Below are 15301 nucleotides of genomic sequence, written 5' to 3'. Positions count from 1 at the left end.
TCCCCCGTCTCCTGGCTCTTTACCCTGCTTGCGTCTCTTTCTGCCTCTCGCGAGCCACCAGGGGAGAAAACACCAGGAAAGGAATATGGTTTCCCCTGGGGCAGGTTCTCCCCCAAGGCAGCCCCTTGGCATTTACACAACCTAGAGCCCTAGGCCCCAAACGAACAAAAAGCCTCCCCAAGCCAAGAACACAGAATGCCAGCTTCAGCCCTCCAACTGATGTGCTAATGGACTCCCAGAGCCAAGACTTGGTTTCCCTGCAGTCTGGGCTCCCCCAGTCAAGCTCCAGGGTCCCCTATTTCTAGGCAGGAGGATGCCATCCAGAGATACGGTGAGTGCCCTGTCCAGGATTAGAACCAGGAGAGGTCGGGAATTTGTGGGGCTGGGGATTGGAAGCAAGGATTCTTTCTGCAGCAGTGATCTATCTGCAGGGTGAGCAGACAGGAAAGGGAAAATCCCTCTGCCAACTGGGGATCGGGAGGAGCTGAGGGATGGGATCGGGGTGGGGGTGAGATCTGGAGGAACACTAACCCCCTCCAGCTGGAGAACTCTTCCTTGTGATTCGAGAGACAAGTTCCTCCATCCATCCCTCCATCCCTCCGGCCTCCCTTCTGCCCAGTCCTCCCAGCCCCATAGCGTCCTGTCTCAGCACTCTAACCCCAGACCCCTGCTCCCAGCCCTGGGCTCTGGCCCCCGCCCGTGACCCTGTTTCTGAACTGCAGTGCCTCTTGCTGGGATGTGAGATGATGCTGGAGTCAGGCGGACAGTAGGTTAGCAGGAACAAGCAAACGAACTGAGCACGACCCACATTTCCTCACCGCATCAAAACTTCGCAGATCCTGCATTGCAGAGCTAGCGCTTTTTTTTTTTTTTTTTTTAATTCTCTGCTGGGCCCCTACACACGTCTGCATTTTTGCAACCAGCACAGATTTTTTTTTTTTTTTCAGGGTGCAAACTGCGCATTCTAATGAGCCAAAGCTCCTTCCTGTGGCATTGAAAAATCTCTTTGGCAAATTGCTTCTTCCCACCCCCAGCCCCGATTTAGAAAAAGGGGAGGGATCCCAAATTTGTGAAGTCGCATCCTCCCCCTCTCCTTCGCCTGCCCCCTCCCCCAAGATAATGCAGTCTTTCCAGACCAACTAACAGCTGCAAACCAGGGGAGAGAGATGGGAGGAGGGAAAACCAGCCTTGTTCCTTGTTTCCACTCAGATTGAGCTGGCTGTCCGGGGTTGCTTTTTTTCCCTGGGCTGCCCATTGCATCCCTCTTTCCCTCCCCATCCCAGCCAGTGTTTATGTAAGCCTCCCAGAAGCTACACACGGCCCCTAATTCCTGCCCAGGCTGCAGCTCCTCCAAGGTCCATCCTGCTCACGAGGACTGTCATGAGTCTCTGGCCTCCCCCAGGCAGCTCTGAGGAGATCTGCAGAGACCCAAGGAATGAGGAAAGATGCTGGACACGGAGGTTTGAGACAGAGCTCGGGGTAAACGTTGGAAATGGGGGCAGGCGCACAGGCATCCCCGCCCCCACCACTCCCCCTGCACATTCCCCTGCGTGTCCGTCCTACAGAGGCTCAAGGACAGCCAATGGGCAGGTGCAGGAACCTGGAAGATGACACCACCCCTGGGCTCCAGCAGAGCATACAAAGGTCAGACAGGATGGCCTTGGCATAGCCTGTGCTGGATGCCGCCACCCTTCAGCCTGGCAGGGGGAACTCCATGCCAGAAGGAGGGCATTCAGGGGCTTAGTTCTCTACTGCCAAAGGCGGTCCATGTCACCTCCTTGATCCTGTGGTTTTGGTGGGATCCTGGGTTCAGAGAGGGGAATCCTCCTTTGAGTTCCCCAAATCATCTGCTGAAGAAGCATTGACCCAGGATGGTGAGTGGCTTTCAGAGGACTGTTTTTAGAAGTACTCGTCTCTCAAGCAGGTAAATGGGGGAGCAAGTTGTCGTTTCCTTATGGCATTTTATACAACTTCTGTCTGTCCTTGGTGGCCTCCCATACTCCTTTAACCAATCCGTTCTTTTTTTTTTTTTTTAACTGAAGCTTATATTTGAAGTGTTAGCAAGGAAAGAGAACATTGTTTCACTGGAAAAGTCAATCAACTCAGTGAATTATAAAGGTAACCAAATATGTAACAAGTCATTTCTGGCAATAGATCCATATTGATTGGTTCCTACCAAGAGCTAGGAACCATGTAGATATGGTTCCTACATGTAGATATGGTTACCACAAAAGGGTCTATGTGTACAAGGCTCCTAAGGGAGGGGGTCATCCATGCAGTCTTCATTCATGTAGCCCCTGCTGAGGGTGCCTGCCAGCAAGATGGAGGTCATGCAACCAAAAAAATCCTTTTTGGGGGCGGGGTAGGGGGCGCATACTACCTGGCTGGCCGGATCTTAATTCCCTGACCAGGGACCCGGCAGTGAAAGCGCCTAGTCCTAACCACTGGACCACCAGGGGATTCCCATTCCCCCCCTAACCAATCCATTCTTGATATACCCCTTAGAAGGAAGTAGGTTTCCTTGGTGGCTCAGATGGTAAAGAATCTGCCTGCAATGCAGGAGACCCAGGTTCAATCCCTGAGTCAGGAAGATCCCCTGGAGAAGGGCATGGCAACCCACTCCAGTATTCTTTTTTTTTTTTTTCCACTCCAGTATTCTTGCCTGGAGAATCCCATGGACAGACGAGGCTGGCAGGCTACAGTCCATGGGGTCCCAAAGAGTTGGACACGACTGAGTGAGTAACAGTTTGGAAGGAAGTGCCATGGCCCTTTAAGGGGCCCAGACCTACATGTCAGTGTCCCTCTCCCCTCATCATCAGCTAAAAAAGCTCAATGCCTGCTTCAGTTATCACTTCTGTAGCAGATAACATGGAACTCTTATTTATTTGGCTGCACCATATCTTAGTTGATCTTTAGCTGTAGCACAGGGGAGTCAGTTCATCTTATTGTATGTTTGTTTGCACCTTCTTCTGGCCCCCTTCTACCTCACCAGAAGAGGGGGCTGGAGGAGGGAGGAAGGGAGTTTAAGGGAAGAAGAAAAGTGGTTGGATGGCTAAGGTGCTTGTGGGGTCAGGAGCAAGGGGCGCTTCAGGCTTCCCCTTCGTGGTGACACAGCTCACTTGTAGCACCAGAATGAGCTTGCAGCTCAGACATTCCACTCGATATAATCTTTCTCCCCAGGAAGGGCAGTCTTCCTAGCGGAAAGAGTTTGATCCACAGGCTCAGGGTTGAATTTCCAACATCCCCATTTTCATTGTGTCTTGGTAGTTCCAAGAGACAGCTGGGGGTGTTTTAGCACCTCCAAAACCTCCATTAACTCCACTATTATTTTTTCCCACCATTATTTAATGTGACATCTCAGTTTTGCACACTTCAAATACAGCTTCAAGGCAAATCGCCTAGTCTCTGAAGCATCCCGGGCAAATGAGTAAGTGTCTCTAGGTCTCAGACTCCCCATCTCTAAACTCAGAATGAGACCTACAGCATATGGTAGTTGTGGATATTCAATGAAATAATGTGTGTAATGCACTTAGCCCAGTGCCTGGCATATAGCTGGTGTGCATGCTAAGTCACTTCAGTTGTGTCTGACTCTTTGCAACTCCATGAACTGTAGCCCACCAGGCTCCTCTGTCCATGGGATTCTCCAGGCAAGAATATTGGAGTGGGTTGCCATGCCCTCCTTCAGGGGATCTTCCCGACCCAGGGATCGAACCCATGTCTTCTGCATTGGCAGGTGGGTTCTTTACTACTAGTGCCACTGGGGAAGCCTACAGTTAGTACTCAGTACCTATTTATTATTCCCTTTCCTTGGAAAAAGGAGTACTGAGGTAAAGATAGAATCTGAGGCAAAACACATCCATGAACCCAGCTCTGGATCATACCTCACCCTCCCTTTTTCCATCTCCCTCAAAGAACAAATTAACTCAGACTTTAACCCTCCTACTTCATTCTCTTGAAATTCTCCACAAGACATCAAAGCTCTGGGTGGGTTAGGGAAAGCTGGCTGGCCTTTCAGAGAACAGGAAAAAAGACCTAGGAGGGCTGGGAATGAGTCTCTCCCAGTGCAGGGCTTGCTGCCTGGGTGTGGGGCATTCCCAGGGTTTCTGTCTTGGGCAGGTAGGTTATTTCCCAGGGGCAGTGGTTCTCTCGGTGAGAAAGGGGCGGGGGAGGAAGACACCCACTGAAGCCTGACCTGGTTTCCAGCAAGGACCCACCCTCCTCAGTCAATCAGTCATTCATTCAGTCAAGAAGCAGGCCCAAGATTTAGGCCACCCAGGATTTGCACAGGGTGTTGTCCTGTTACCCAGTGTCCTACTGATGAGGAGAAAAGGTCTTGGATCAAACACACACATCCATACACAACTCCTGCCATTCACGCTTATACACTCAGACATGCAGTCTCTACAATCACATACACACACACTCAGACCAGAGCTTAGAGCTCTCACTCTTTTCCTTTCCTATACCCTATCTCTGCTGTCTTCCCCAAATCAAAGAAATCCAAAAGAATTTAAGACATAGTTGGAAACAGACACACACACACAGGGGATCCCACCCTGTCCCTAAATGGTGAGGTCAGTCTGGAATCTCAGTCTGAGGAATCTGTGCAGAAGTGTGGGCAATATGGAGCCAGATGTGCTTTGCTGTGCCAGGTCTTGGATTCTTTCTGAGCACTATTTATTAAGGGTCCAAATTCTTGGGCTGAATTTGGCTATGGGAGATATGGTGCATGAGTGCACACATGTATGTGTGTGTCTGTGTGTGTGTAGAAGAGAACTGGAATGTCCAGCTGGCAGGAGGGGGTGGGAGGCCATGTTGATATACACCTGTTGTCTTAGGTCAAGGCTGAAGTGAAAGAGAGGCCAAAGCTAGATTCTATTACAGGTCCCCAAAGGCCAGACAACCCAGCCTTTTCTCCCTCCCTTTGGTGGCTCGGAGTCCCATAGTCTCTGTCCTTCTCCCAGCAGCTGTTGACAGAGAGAGGAGCAGGGTGGATAGATAGAAGCTTCTGGAACAAAGGGAGAATCCTGCCTCTTCAATATTCTGTATCCTTCTCTCCAGTTTTAGAAGGAAGATCCCAAAGTTACTTGTCAGGGAGAAAAGGAGGGGCCCTGTAAGAAGTTCAGAGGAAGGAGGACCCAGAAGGAACCCCCCTTCTTTGCCTCCTCCCTCCCAGCCTCCGCTTTCATACCTCACACAGACTGCAAAACAACCCAGCTTCTTGCCAAGAGTTAGGCTGACTGCATTTCAGCTCATGCTGTCTCTGCCTCCTCCTCCCTCTCACTGGCTGTAAACTCAGGGAGGGAGTCTTGACCCCTGGCCCTCCCCCCATGGGAATAAACCCCAGCAAGCAGAACAAGGGGTGGGCAGGGTCACCACAGCAGCAAACAGCTGTAGGTGCTAAACAGGGCAACTAAAGGGAGTGTGCCTATGGGAGTGCTGAGGCTGGTGGGGAGCTAGAGGTCATGCCAAGGTCCCTGATTTTGAATCCAGCGGTGGCAGGTCCCTGGGCTTGGGTCCTGGCTCTGATGGAAACTCAGGAAGGGCACACAGAGCATGCAGTGCCCCACGAGGCAGCTCACCCCCCAACTTTCCTTCCAGAGCCCTGAGGGAGGAGAGAGAGGGGGTGGAGGCCAAGTTCAGAACCAAGTTTTCCTGAAAAGCCTCTTTCCTTGTTTGTCCTAGCCCCTCCCAGGCCCTCCCACGCTCTGCTAGAGCTTCCCAGCTCTGGGCCAAGGGGCTCGGGCAGCCCAGGGAAGAGCCCACTGCCTTCTCTCTCCCACTGTTCTCGGGGGCAAGGGAACACAGCTAAATCCCAGGCTGTTGTAGGGAGTCCATCTGTCTTCCCCAGGGAGGCAGAGGGTCAGCGAGTGGTCAGGCCAGCTGCCCAGCTGCCTCCCCTTCAGTCACCATCACAGTCCTCTCTGCTTACTCACTTCCTCACCACCCAGCTTACTCCTTCCCCGGGGTCCACACGCCTCCTTTTCTCTACCTCTTTGATGGCTGTGTCCAGGCATCCATCAGTGCTGTCCCAGGAGTGGTCTGTGAACAAGTGGGGAAGGGCTTCCTGTGTGCAAAAAACAAACAAACAAAACCCTCCCTAGGAGCAGTGGGACTGAGGAGGGATTAGCAGGAAGCAGCAGGTGGCGCGGGTTCACTGGGCTGCTTCAAGAAGAAGCTCTCAGCTCTCCCCACACCTAAGTCCTCAAACAGGATAGACTTGGGGAATTCCCTGGCAGTCCAGTGGTTAGGACTCTGAGCTCTCACTGCCAGGGATCCGGGTTCAATCCCTGGTCAGGGATCCCACAAGCTGCATGGTAAGGCCAAAAAAACCCCAAAACCAAAAAAACATGATAGACCTCCACTGGAGACCCATTTTCACCAGTGGGGTAGAGTTGCTCCTCTGAAGGGAGATGCTGGCTGTTTTTAACCCCTGTTCAATGTTTCACTTTCATGTCAGCTCACTGCCTGATGGTAGGTAAATGAAACTAGCAATGGATGTCTGACCTTGGGCCAGTCATTCCTTCTAAGCCTCATTCTCATCAGTAAAGGATAGGGGGTTAAGATGATGTCTGTCTTCCCATGTGAAACCCATACTACCCTGAAGCACTGGGGGTGGATGGAGCTGGGGGGTGTCACTCTGCCCCCAAGCCCTGCCTTACCTCTGGTCCTTTTATTTTAGGAACTCAAAACACTTTCACCACAGTTTCCTTCCCTTGTCCTTTTTATTTCCTAGACAAAGGGAAATGACTCACCCCAAAGTCACCTTGAGTGGGTGGGGTGGTGTCATATAAGCAAACAGGGAGTCCCCAGGGACATCCTCAACCCCATGGCAACTCCTTTCCCAAAGGGGAGTAGAACGCAAAAGGGGTCACATTTCCTTTCCCTCTCAGGACTTGGCTCTGCAGGAGCTTAAGCTCCTGACGGTTGGGCTATCTCCCTCCTCTATCATCTCTCTCGTGTCATCACTAACCTCAAGGCAGGGTCAGTCTCACAATCACGTGAAGCCCTCACGTTTGCAAGATTTGCAGAAAGGGGCTGTTAGCTTTGATCTCCCAGGGAGCCGCCAAGCTTGTCAGTCCCTCCCCAGGAATTCACATGCCTCTGCCATACAAGCTTTCCAAACACGCCACACTGACTCTTCAACGCACTCCACCCCACAAGGCTCGCAGCTCCTCCCCGGTTTCCAGCAAGAGCTTGTGCAAGGCAGAAATGGGGAAATAAACGCAGTCCGCCCACTTTGCCAACGGACTACATATCCCGACAGCCTCGGCTTTACGCAGGCGCACCGAGCTCAACGTGCCTGCTGCTGGAAAAGTGTGTCACTGGGGCACGAGGCGCTCCCTGGGATCACATGGTACCTGCTCCAGTGCCGCGTGCGGCCCGGGAACCCTGGGTTGCTGGCGCCTGCGCAGAGCCCTCTGTCCCAGGGAAAAAGGCTGGGGCAAAAGGCGGCTGAGATTGGCAGAGTGAAATATTGCTGCCGAGGGAACGTAGCAGGGCACACGTCTCGCTTCTTTGCGCCTGGGTGCCCTGTTTCTCCCCATCACCTACTTACTTCCTGACTGCAGCCTCTCTCCCTGTGGGACTTTTGCACAAGGAGCTCCAGATTCGATACCCTGCAGCGCTGCGGAGTCGTCAGGCAGTGGCACCCCGTGCACTGCAGAGACCCGACCCTCCTTGCTACCTTCTAGCCAGAAGTACTGCAGGCTGATTCCCTCCGCCCCCTTCCCCCACACTCTCTCTGCTCTTCCCATGCAAAGCAGACCTCGGTGCCTCAGCGTCCTACCCTTCTGCAGGGCTGCAGTCCGGCCCCGCCAAGACCTTGCTGCAGAGTGCCTCGGATCTTGATCGTGAGCCGCGGGGGTCCACTCCCCGCCCTCGGCCAGTGCCCAGGGGGCGACAGCTGCAACTGTAACCTCCAGTTGTGTCAAGGTCCAGTTTGAATGACCGCTGTCAGCCAGTGAAGACATGACGACCCTGGACTCTAACAACAACACAGGTACTAAGATTCCTTTGCTACCATCATTCTTCCTCTGTCACTGTCTCCTCTCCTCTACGTCTTAGAACAAGAGGAACTTTGAAAGGAACTGGGGACTCCCTTGGTCAGGGGATTTGCTAGTGTGATCGACATGGGGCTGGGATTTCCACAGCGGGTTGTTCGGCCTGGGAATGCGCCCAGGGGCGCCCCACCGTCACCCTTCAGACTCCCAAAGCTCCCTTTAGCTAGAAGGACTCAGATCGCGGGGAAGGAGGGAATGGAGAGAGTGGGTACGTGTGGTGAGATGAGCAGTTTAGAGAAACTGGGAGTTTTGGAGCAGTGCCCTGAAACGCCCCCATCTATCCTCCCGCTGCAGCTGTGGCATGCCTGGACTTTTCGGAAGGAGGACCCTCTCCTTCCAATCTCCCTCTTCCCCCAGAGTCCGCAGGAACTTGAGAAGCAGAGGGGCGACCCGGGTTCCAGGCAGGAGGGACTGGGGAAATGGGTCGGATCTCACTGGGGAACCCTCAGTGACAGTAGGGAGTGGCACTTGAGGAGCCCCAAGAGTGGTGCTCTGCCCCAGGGAGGACACCCAGAGCGCCCAGGCAGCCCGGAGCGCTCACATGGCTGCAGAGTCAGGCCCACGTGCTGCGTTTGTTTTCATTCAGCAGAAGCCGTGGCCGCCACCCCATTGGTGGTTGCCTCCCGGCCCCGTTACATAATGAGCTCCGCCCCCCGGTTGCCCCGGCAACGCGTGATCCCTTTTCTCCTCCCCTTGTAGTCCCGACCCAGCTGGTGTTAGGAGCTCAGCCCAAGACCCCGACCCGGGACTCCGAGGAGGGGCGGGACGGGGGCGGGGCTACTGCTCCCGACTGACGGAAGTGGAGAGGGCGGAGCCTCGGGTACTGGGGTTCCTCGTTGGGGAGCCACGTGCAAGAGTCACACGTGGAGCTGGGACGTGAGGCCGGCTGAGGGCCCGGCTCCCGCCCCGCCCCGCCGAGATCTGGGTGAAGCTCGGCTGACTCACCGCCCCCGCCTGCCTCCTTTTCCTGTCCGCTTGTCGGAGGGGGGGGCTCCCCCTCGCCATAACCGATGCAGAGTAAGACGGAGTCATCCCTGACCTCTCGTGGCCTCATGTTTACACTCCTCAAAGAGACCTCACATCTAGCTTTCTCCTCACTCCTTTTCAATTTATTGTCTTTGCACCTACTTCACCGTACCCGCCTTTAGAGTCAGCTTCTCCACAATACAAATTCCTTCTGTTCCCCAGCATCTCTTTTCTTAGTCCTGCCAACACTCTTACGCCTTCCCCCACCAAACAAGAAACAGCTTGCCTCCTAAGGACTTCCCCAGTCGGTAAAAAGTCTGCCTGCAATGCAGGAGACCAGGGTTCAATCCCTGGGTGGTGAAGATACCCTGGAGAAGGAAATGGCAACTACTCCAGTATTCTTGCTTGGGAAGTCCCATGGAGAGAGGAGCCTGGCGGGCTTCAGTCCATGGGGTCACAAGAGTCGGATGCGACTTAGGGAATAAACCACCACCACCAAAACAACTAGATCTCAGAAACATAGCTGAAAGGATATAAAGTCTCTTTTCATCTTTCTTTTCTTTTTTCTTCCCCACTGAAAGTAAAACTGGAGCTCTGAGAAGGGAGTTGATTTCCTCTAGATCACAAATCAAGTTGTTGGTGGTAGATCCAGATCTAAAACCAGACTCTTTTGAATGCGCCCCTCACTTCCAGGTTGGAAGTCTCTTTGGATGAAAGTCTTACTTCCTTTTGGGGATGGCTGAACTAGGTCAGGTTCATTTACCACCACATAAATACCCCATCCCCCCACCTCAACCCTGAAACTGTAGGAGCTGGTCTGTTGTGCAACTGTCTCACGGGGAACTGGGTTCACCCTGACCAACCTTGAGCTATTTTAGGGTGGCCCTGCCCAGCTTAGTTTGTGTCAGTGGGTGAGCAAGACATGCCTCTGTAGACAGGGTGGCCTGGCCTGTGTCTGCTCACACGTGTCCTGGGATCCTCCCTTTTCCCACCCCACCGATGGCAGGCCAAGCGAGGTACTTGGCAAAGGTGTGGCAGACAGGTCGCTTTTTTATTCTGCTAATGCAATGGGAATTCAGCCATCTGGTTGACAATATAACTAGAGGGCCAAAGTCCCTGTATGGTTAGAGAGCCAAGGTCATTGTCACCAGGCGGAGAGATCTAGAAGGGGGAATTCCAAAGCTTTAGGCTGGACAGTTTGTTCTTCACTTCCACCCCCTGCAGCTCACACGGTTAAGCCCTTCCTGGATTCAGAGATAGAGTCTACTCTGACTCTTGATTTTGGAGGCCAGGGGAACAGTACCTTTGGAGATGATGTCTCTCAGTTTTGACAGAATGTAATTGTTTTATTCTTTTAAGACCTCTGTTCTCCTCACTGTTGGCTAGCTGCCCCTCCATGGTCTCATCCCTGGAATGGTCTTGGTATTAAAATCGGCAGCTGGGCTGTTTTTCTTGAAGCTTGTGCATTATGAATGGTTTTCAGCTGCTCTCCCATCCCCAGGTCAGCTGCTGACAATTAAGTCATTAGCTGCGTTTGATACTGGAAAGGAAGTCATCCAGGGCGGGGGTGGGGGGAGCAGTACATATGTGAGATAGCCACAGAGCATCACAGAGGTCATGCCTCTAGGGAGGTACCTTACACGCAAGGCAGACGCGGAATGTACCTGCCAAGAGTTGCAGGGGTTGGATGGCCATGTCTGGTTTATGCTGGGGAATTGCTTATTGTGGCTCTTCTGGGGACTCCAAGAGTTGGGGTGCCACATGGTTAACTTGTGAGTGCCCAACAGTTGACACCCCTTCCCCTTGTGTTCTGCCAGGTGGCGTCATCACCTACATTGGCTCCAGTGGCTCCTCCCCAAACCGCACCAGCCCTGAATCCCTCTACAGTGACAGCTCGAATGGCAGCTTCCAGTCCCTGACCCAAGGTTGCCCCACCTACTTCCCGCCATCACCCACTGGCTCCCTCACCCAGGACCCAGCTCGCTCTTTTGGGAGCATTCCGCCTAGCTTGGGTGATGATGGTTCTCCTTCTTCTTCTTCATCTTCCTCGTCGTCATCGTCGTCCTCTTCCTTCTATAATGGGAGCCCCCCAGGGGGTCTACAGGTGGCCCTGGAAGACAGTAACCGAGTGTCTCCCAGCAAAAGCACCAGCAACATCACCAGTGAGTCAGTTTCCAGCTGATTTGGGGGAAGGGAAGGTGTCCCGGTCTAGGCGGGGAGTTGATCTTCATGTGACAGTTATTCCAGGGCCTACTCAGGCCTCAGGGATTTCTCCTAGAGTTGCACCAGCTGCTGTTGGCCCCATCTGGTCATCCAAGTGCCCCCTAGATACTGAAGTTCCTCCTTAGCTCTTCCCCCTCACCCAGTCTCCAGCCCAGAACACCTCCAGCTCTCTGGCCACTAAGAAGCCCTCGTCTACCTGCCTCCCCTCTCTTCCCGCAGAGCTGAATGGCATGGTGCTGCTGTGTAAGGTGTGTGGGGACGTGGCCTCGGGCTTCCACTACGGCGTGCACGCCTGCGAGGGTTGCAAGGTGAGGCAGGGAGGAGGGGAGGGCGGGGGCAGGTGACCCTCTCCCACAGGACACATAGGCCTGGCCTGGACCGGGATGCTCACTCGCTGCCCTGCTCCACAGGGCTTTTTCCGTCGGAGCATCCAGCAGAACATCCAGTACAAAAGGTGTCTGAAAAATGAGAACTGCTCCATCATCCGCATCAATCGTAACCGCTGCCAGCAATGCCGCTTCAAGAAGTGTCTCTCCGTGGGCATGTCTCGAGATGGTGAGGCAGCACCAGGGCCCCGCCAGCTTCCCCGCACCCTCCCCCTTTCTTCCACGCGAGGTTTCTGAATTAGTCCCTCCCTTAAAAAGTCCCAAGACTGTGTGTCTCGTTTGCAGAGGCGGTGGCCACACTTCATCAGGGCTTGGGTAAACACACACTTCTTTCCCATTTGGTCCCTCTGGTCCCCTCCTACCACAAGCCCTACTTGGAAAACCCCCTCCATGGGTGTGGTCTTCCGGGTTTTAGTTTTGATATGGAACCCCAAGTCCTCGGGGGCTTGCCCTTTCAGGAGGAAGGAAGAGAAACATGTGAGTGTGCGTGAGAACTTCCTGACACTGCTCTCATCCTCTCACAGCTGTGCGTTTTGGGCGCATCCCCAAACGGGAGAAGCAGCGGATGCTGGCCGAGATGCAGAGTGCCATGAACCTGGCCAACAACCAGCTGAGTGGCCAGTGCCCGCTGGAGAACCCACCCACCCAGCACCCCACCCCGGGCCCCGTGGGCCCCTCACCGCCCCCAGCCCCTGCCCCCTCACCCCTGGTGGGCTTCTCCCAGTTCCCACAGCAGCTGACGCCCCCTCGATCCCCAAGTCCCGAGCCCACAGTGGAGGATGTGATATCCCAGGTAGCCCGGGCCCACCGAGAGATCTTCACCTACGCCCATGACAAGCTGGGCACCTCACCTGGCAACTTCAATGCCAACCATGCCTCGGGCAACCGCCCGGCCACCACCCCACATCGCTGGGAAAGTCAGGGCTGCCCGCCTGCCCCCAATGACAACAACGTCATGGCCGCCCAGCGTCACAACGAGGCCCTGAACAGTTTACGCCAGGCTTCCTCCTCCTACCCTCCCCCCTGGCCCCCCGGCGCTGCCCACCACAGCTGCCACCAGCCCAACAGCAATGGGCACCGCCTGTGCCCCACCCACGTGTACCCAGCCCCAGAAGGCGAAGCCCCTGTCAACAGTCCACGGCAGGGCAACTCCAAGAACGTTCTGCTGGTGAGGGCACTGGGGGTGAGGTGGGCAGGGGGCTGGGGAGAACAGATTGAGCACGGGGTCCCTGAGTGTGCGTGGAGGCTAAGTGCAGAGAGGATGTTCAGTCCTGCAGGAGGCGCTCTGCCTGGGAAACCCTGATCTCCACCTGGCACTTGATTGCTGCTTTACCTGAAAGACCCATCCTCCAAGGCCACAACTCTAACCCAGGCAGAATCTGGGGCCCAGCCCCGCTAGGGAAGCCCATCTGAGCTGGCCTGGCTCATGCTCCCTTCCTCAAATCCTTCCCTTTTCCAGGCATGTCCCATGAACATGTACCCGCATGGACGCAGCGGGCGAACTGTGCAGGAGATCTGGGAGGACTTCTCCATGAGCTTCACGCCCGCTGTGCGGGAGGTGGTAGAGTTTGCCAAGCACATCCCCGGCTTCCGTGATCTTTCTCAGCACGACCAGGTCACCCTGCTTAAGGCTGGCACCTTTGAGGTGAGTGACCGTTTGTGCTCCCTGCTCTCGACCTTGGGAAGGATCCAGCAGAATGGGGGTCTGGGGTGGGCAGGGGCCACCTAACTCTTGAGTGATTAGGAAGGGGCAGAATCCCACCCAGTCCTGCCTGTGGACGGCCGGAACTTCTGTCATCTCAAATGGGGTCTAATCACATCCTGTTACCGTAAAATAACACTTCAGAGTACAGCGCTATCCCCCGCCCCCCTGTGCTAGGCATGAGCAGATTCACTTTGGCGAAGGGCCTTGCCCAGGGTCACAGGGAGTGACAAGGCTGAGACTCAGATTCAGGCCCGCTGGATTCCAAAGCCAGTGCGATGTTCCCCATCCTTCCACCCGCCCCGCCTCACTGACCACTCAGCAACTAGCCCAGTCTAAGCTAAGAAATCCAAGGCAGCACCGGTAACCCCTTCAGAAAGCGGCAGGGGCGATTTGGCAAGTCCTCCGCCCCACCCAGGACGCCTGTCCCCGCTTCAGGTGTTGATGGTGCGCTTTGCGTCGCTGTTCAACGTGAAGGACCAGACAGTGATGTTCCTGAGCCGCACCACCTACAGCCTGCAGGAGCTCGGCGCCATGGGCATGGGGGACCTGCTCAACGCCATGTTCGATTTCAGCGAGAAGCTCAACTCCCTGGCGCTTACCGAGGAGGAGCTGGGCCTCTTCACCGCGGTGGTGCTCGTCTCTGCAGGTAGGTCAGGCTCTCGCCTGAGCCTAACCGGGGAGGAGGCGGACGCAGTTCGATTCAACACACCTTTTATGGAGTACCTACTCTAGGCCAGGCCCTGCACCGGGCACTGGGGATACAGACATGATTCAGACACAGTCTAGCTCAGGAGACAGACTCATGCCCGACTAATTATAAAACAGTGAGATAAGTGTCACAGTAGAAGCATGAACCAAGGGCTTTGGGAGCACACACAACTATTTCTGCCTGGGGAGCTGGGGAAGGAGGTGACACTCGAGTGGGGCCTCAAAGGACAAGTAGAGATACTGCCAGGCAGAGGAGGGGGAAGGGCGTCCCAGGCAGAGGGAACCACAGAGCACGGAGCAGCGGGGGAGCCAGGGCCCTGTTGGGCCTGTTTAGGGAAGGAGAGTGGCCTGGTGGGGCGGGAGGGGGCCGGCCCTGCTGAGCCTGGGCTCCCAGTTTGCAGGCATCCCCTGCTCTCGGGTCAGGGCCTGGGGGAGGGCATTATGTTCCCCCTCCCGCTCCTTCCCCGTCGGCCCTCTGAGGGGCTTCAGGGAGAGGCTGCGTGGCCACCGCTGCGTCCTCGCAGACCTCCGCGTCCTCCTCCTCCTCGTCAGAGTCGGAGGTGCTCAGGGAGTCTGCCTCACTGCTGTCGTCTTCCCCACAGACCGCTCGGGAATGGAGAATTCCGCTTCGGTGGAGCAGCTCCAGGAGACGCTGCTGCGGGCTCTTCGGGCTCTGGTGCTGAAGAACCGGCCCTCGGAGACTTCCCGCTTCACCAAGCTGCTGCTCAAGCTGCCGGACCTGCGGACCCTGAACAACATGCACTCCGAGAAGCTGCTGTCCTTCCGGGTGGACGCCCAGTGACCCGCCCGGCCGGCCTTCCGCCGCTGCCCCCTTGTACAGAATCGAACTCTGCACTTCTCTCTCCTTTACGAGACGAAAAGGAAAAGCAAACCAGAATCTTATTTATATTGTTATAAAATATTCCAAGATGAGCCTCTGGCCCCCCCGAGCCTTCTTGTAAATACCTGCCTCCCTCCCCCATCACTGCACCGCCCCAGCCTCCCCTATTTAAACCACTCTCCCCCCCACCCCGCTCTTTCTCTCTAGCCCCCCGATCTGTTCTATTCCTGTCTCAAATCCAATAGTTCACAGCTGAGCTGGCTTCTGTGGTGTGTGCTCGTTCTGGGGGGAGGGGGAGGGGGTGGTGGGAGTATGGCCAGGGCTGGGGGCACACCTCTCCATCTGGTCAGTTTGGGGGTGGGTACTCTGCCAGCAGATGGGAGGATACAGGGAAACAGCACGCAAGTCT

General features: G+C 55.2%; 1 protein-coding gene across 2 annotated transcripts; it reads left to right on the top strand.

Moving 5' to 3' along the window:
* The first annotated feature begins 1770 nt into the window (after positions 1-1770).
* Positions 1771-15148, top strand: NR1D1 (nuclear receptor subfamily 1 group D member 1). Of its 2 annotated transcripts, XM_043904458.1 has the most exons (9): positions 1771-1924; positions 7800-8002; positions 10847-11191; positions 11472-11560; positions 11663-11807; positions 12163-12806; positions 13098-13283; positions 13779-13989; positions 14654-15148. In XM_043904458.1, the coding sequence occupies exons 2-9, from the start codon at positions 7972-7974 to the stop codon at positions 14851-14853; spliced, it is 1851 nt and encodes a 616-aa protein (XP_043760393.1). In that variant the 5' UTR covers positions 1771-1924; positions 7800-7971; the 3' UTR covers positions 14854-15148. The 2 variants fall into 2 exon arrangements, with proteins under 2 accessions (XP_043760393.1, XP_043760392.1); XM_043904457.1 differs by lacking the exon at positions 1771-1924 and having other exon boundaries at positions 7337-8002.
* The last annotated feature ends 153 nt before the right edge of the window (positions 15149-15301 follow it).

The sequence above is a fragment of the Cervus elaphus genome, chromosome 5 (assembly GCF_910594005.1).
Source record: "Cervus elaphus chromosome 5, mCerEla1.1, whole genome shotgun sequence".
Lineage (NCBI taxonomy): Eukaryota > Metazoa > Chordata > Mammalia > Artiodactyla > Cervidae > Cervus > Cervus elaphus.
This window is presented reverse-complemented; position numbering and strand designations above follow the sequence as displayed.

Bases quoted from the DNA above. Each gene is read 5' to 3' on its own strand.
- NR1D1 (XM_043904458.1), top strand. From the start codon at position 7,972: ATGACGACCCTGGACTCTAACAACAACACAG. The intron at 8,003-10,846 runs GTACTAAGATTC...GTGTTCTGCCAG, and splicing joins GGACTCTAACAACAACACAG to GTGGCGTCATCACCTACATT. The intron at 11,808-12,162 runs GTGAGGCAGCAC...ATCCTCTCACAG, and splicing joins CGTGGGCATGTCTCGAGATG to CTGTGCGTTTTGGGCGCATC.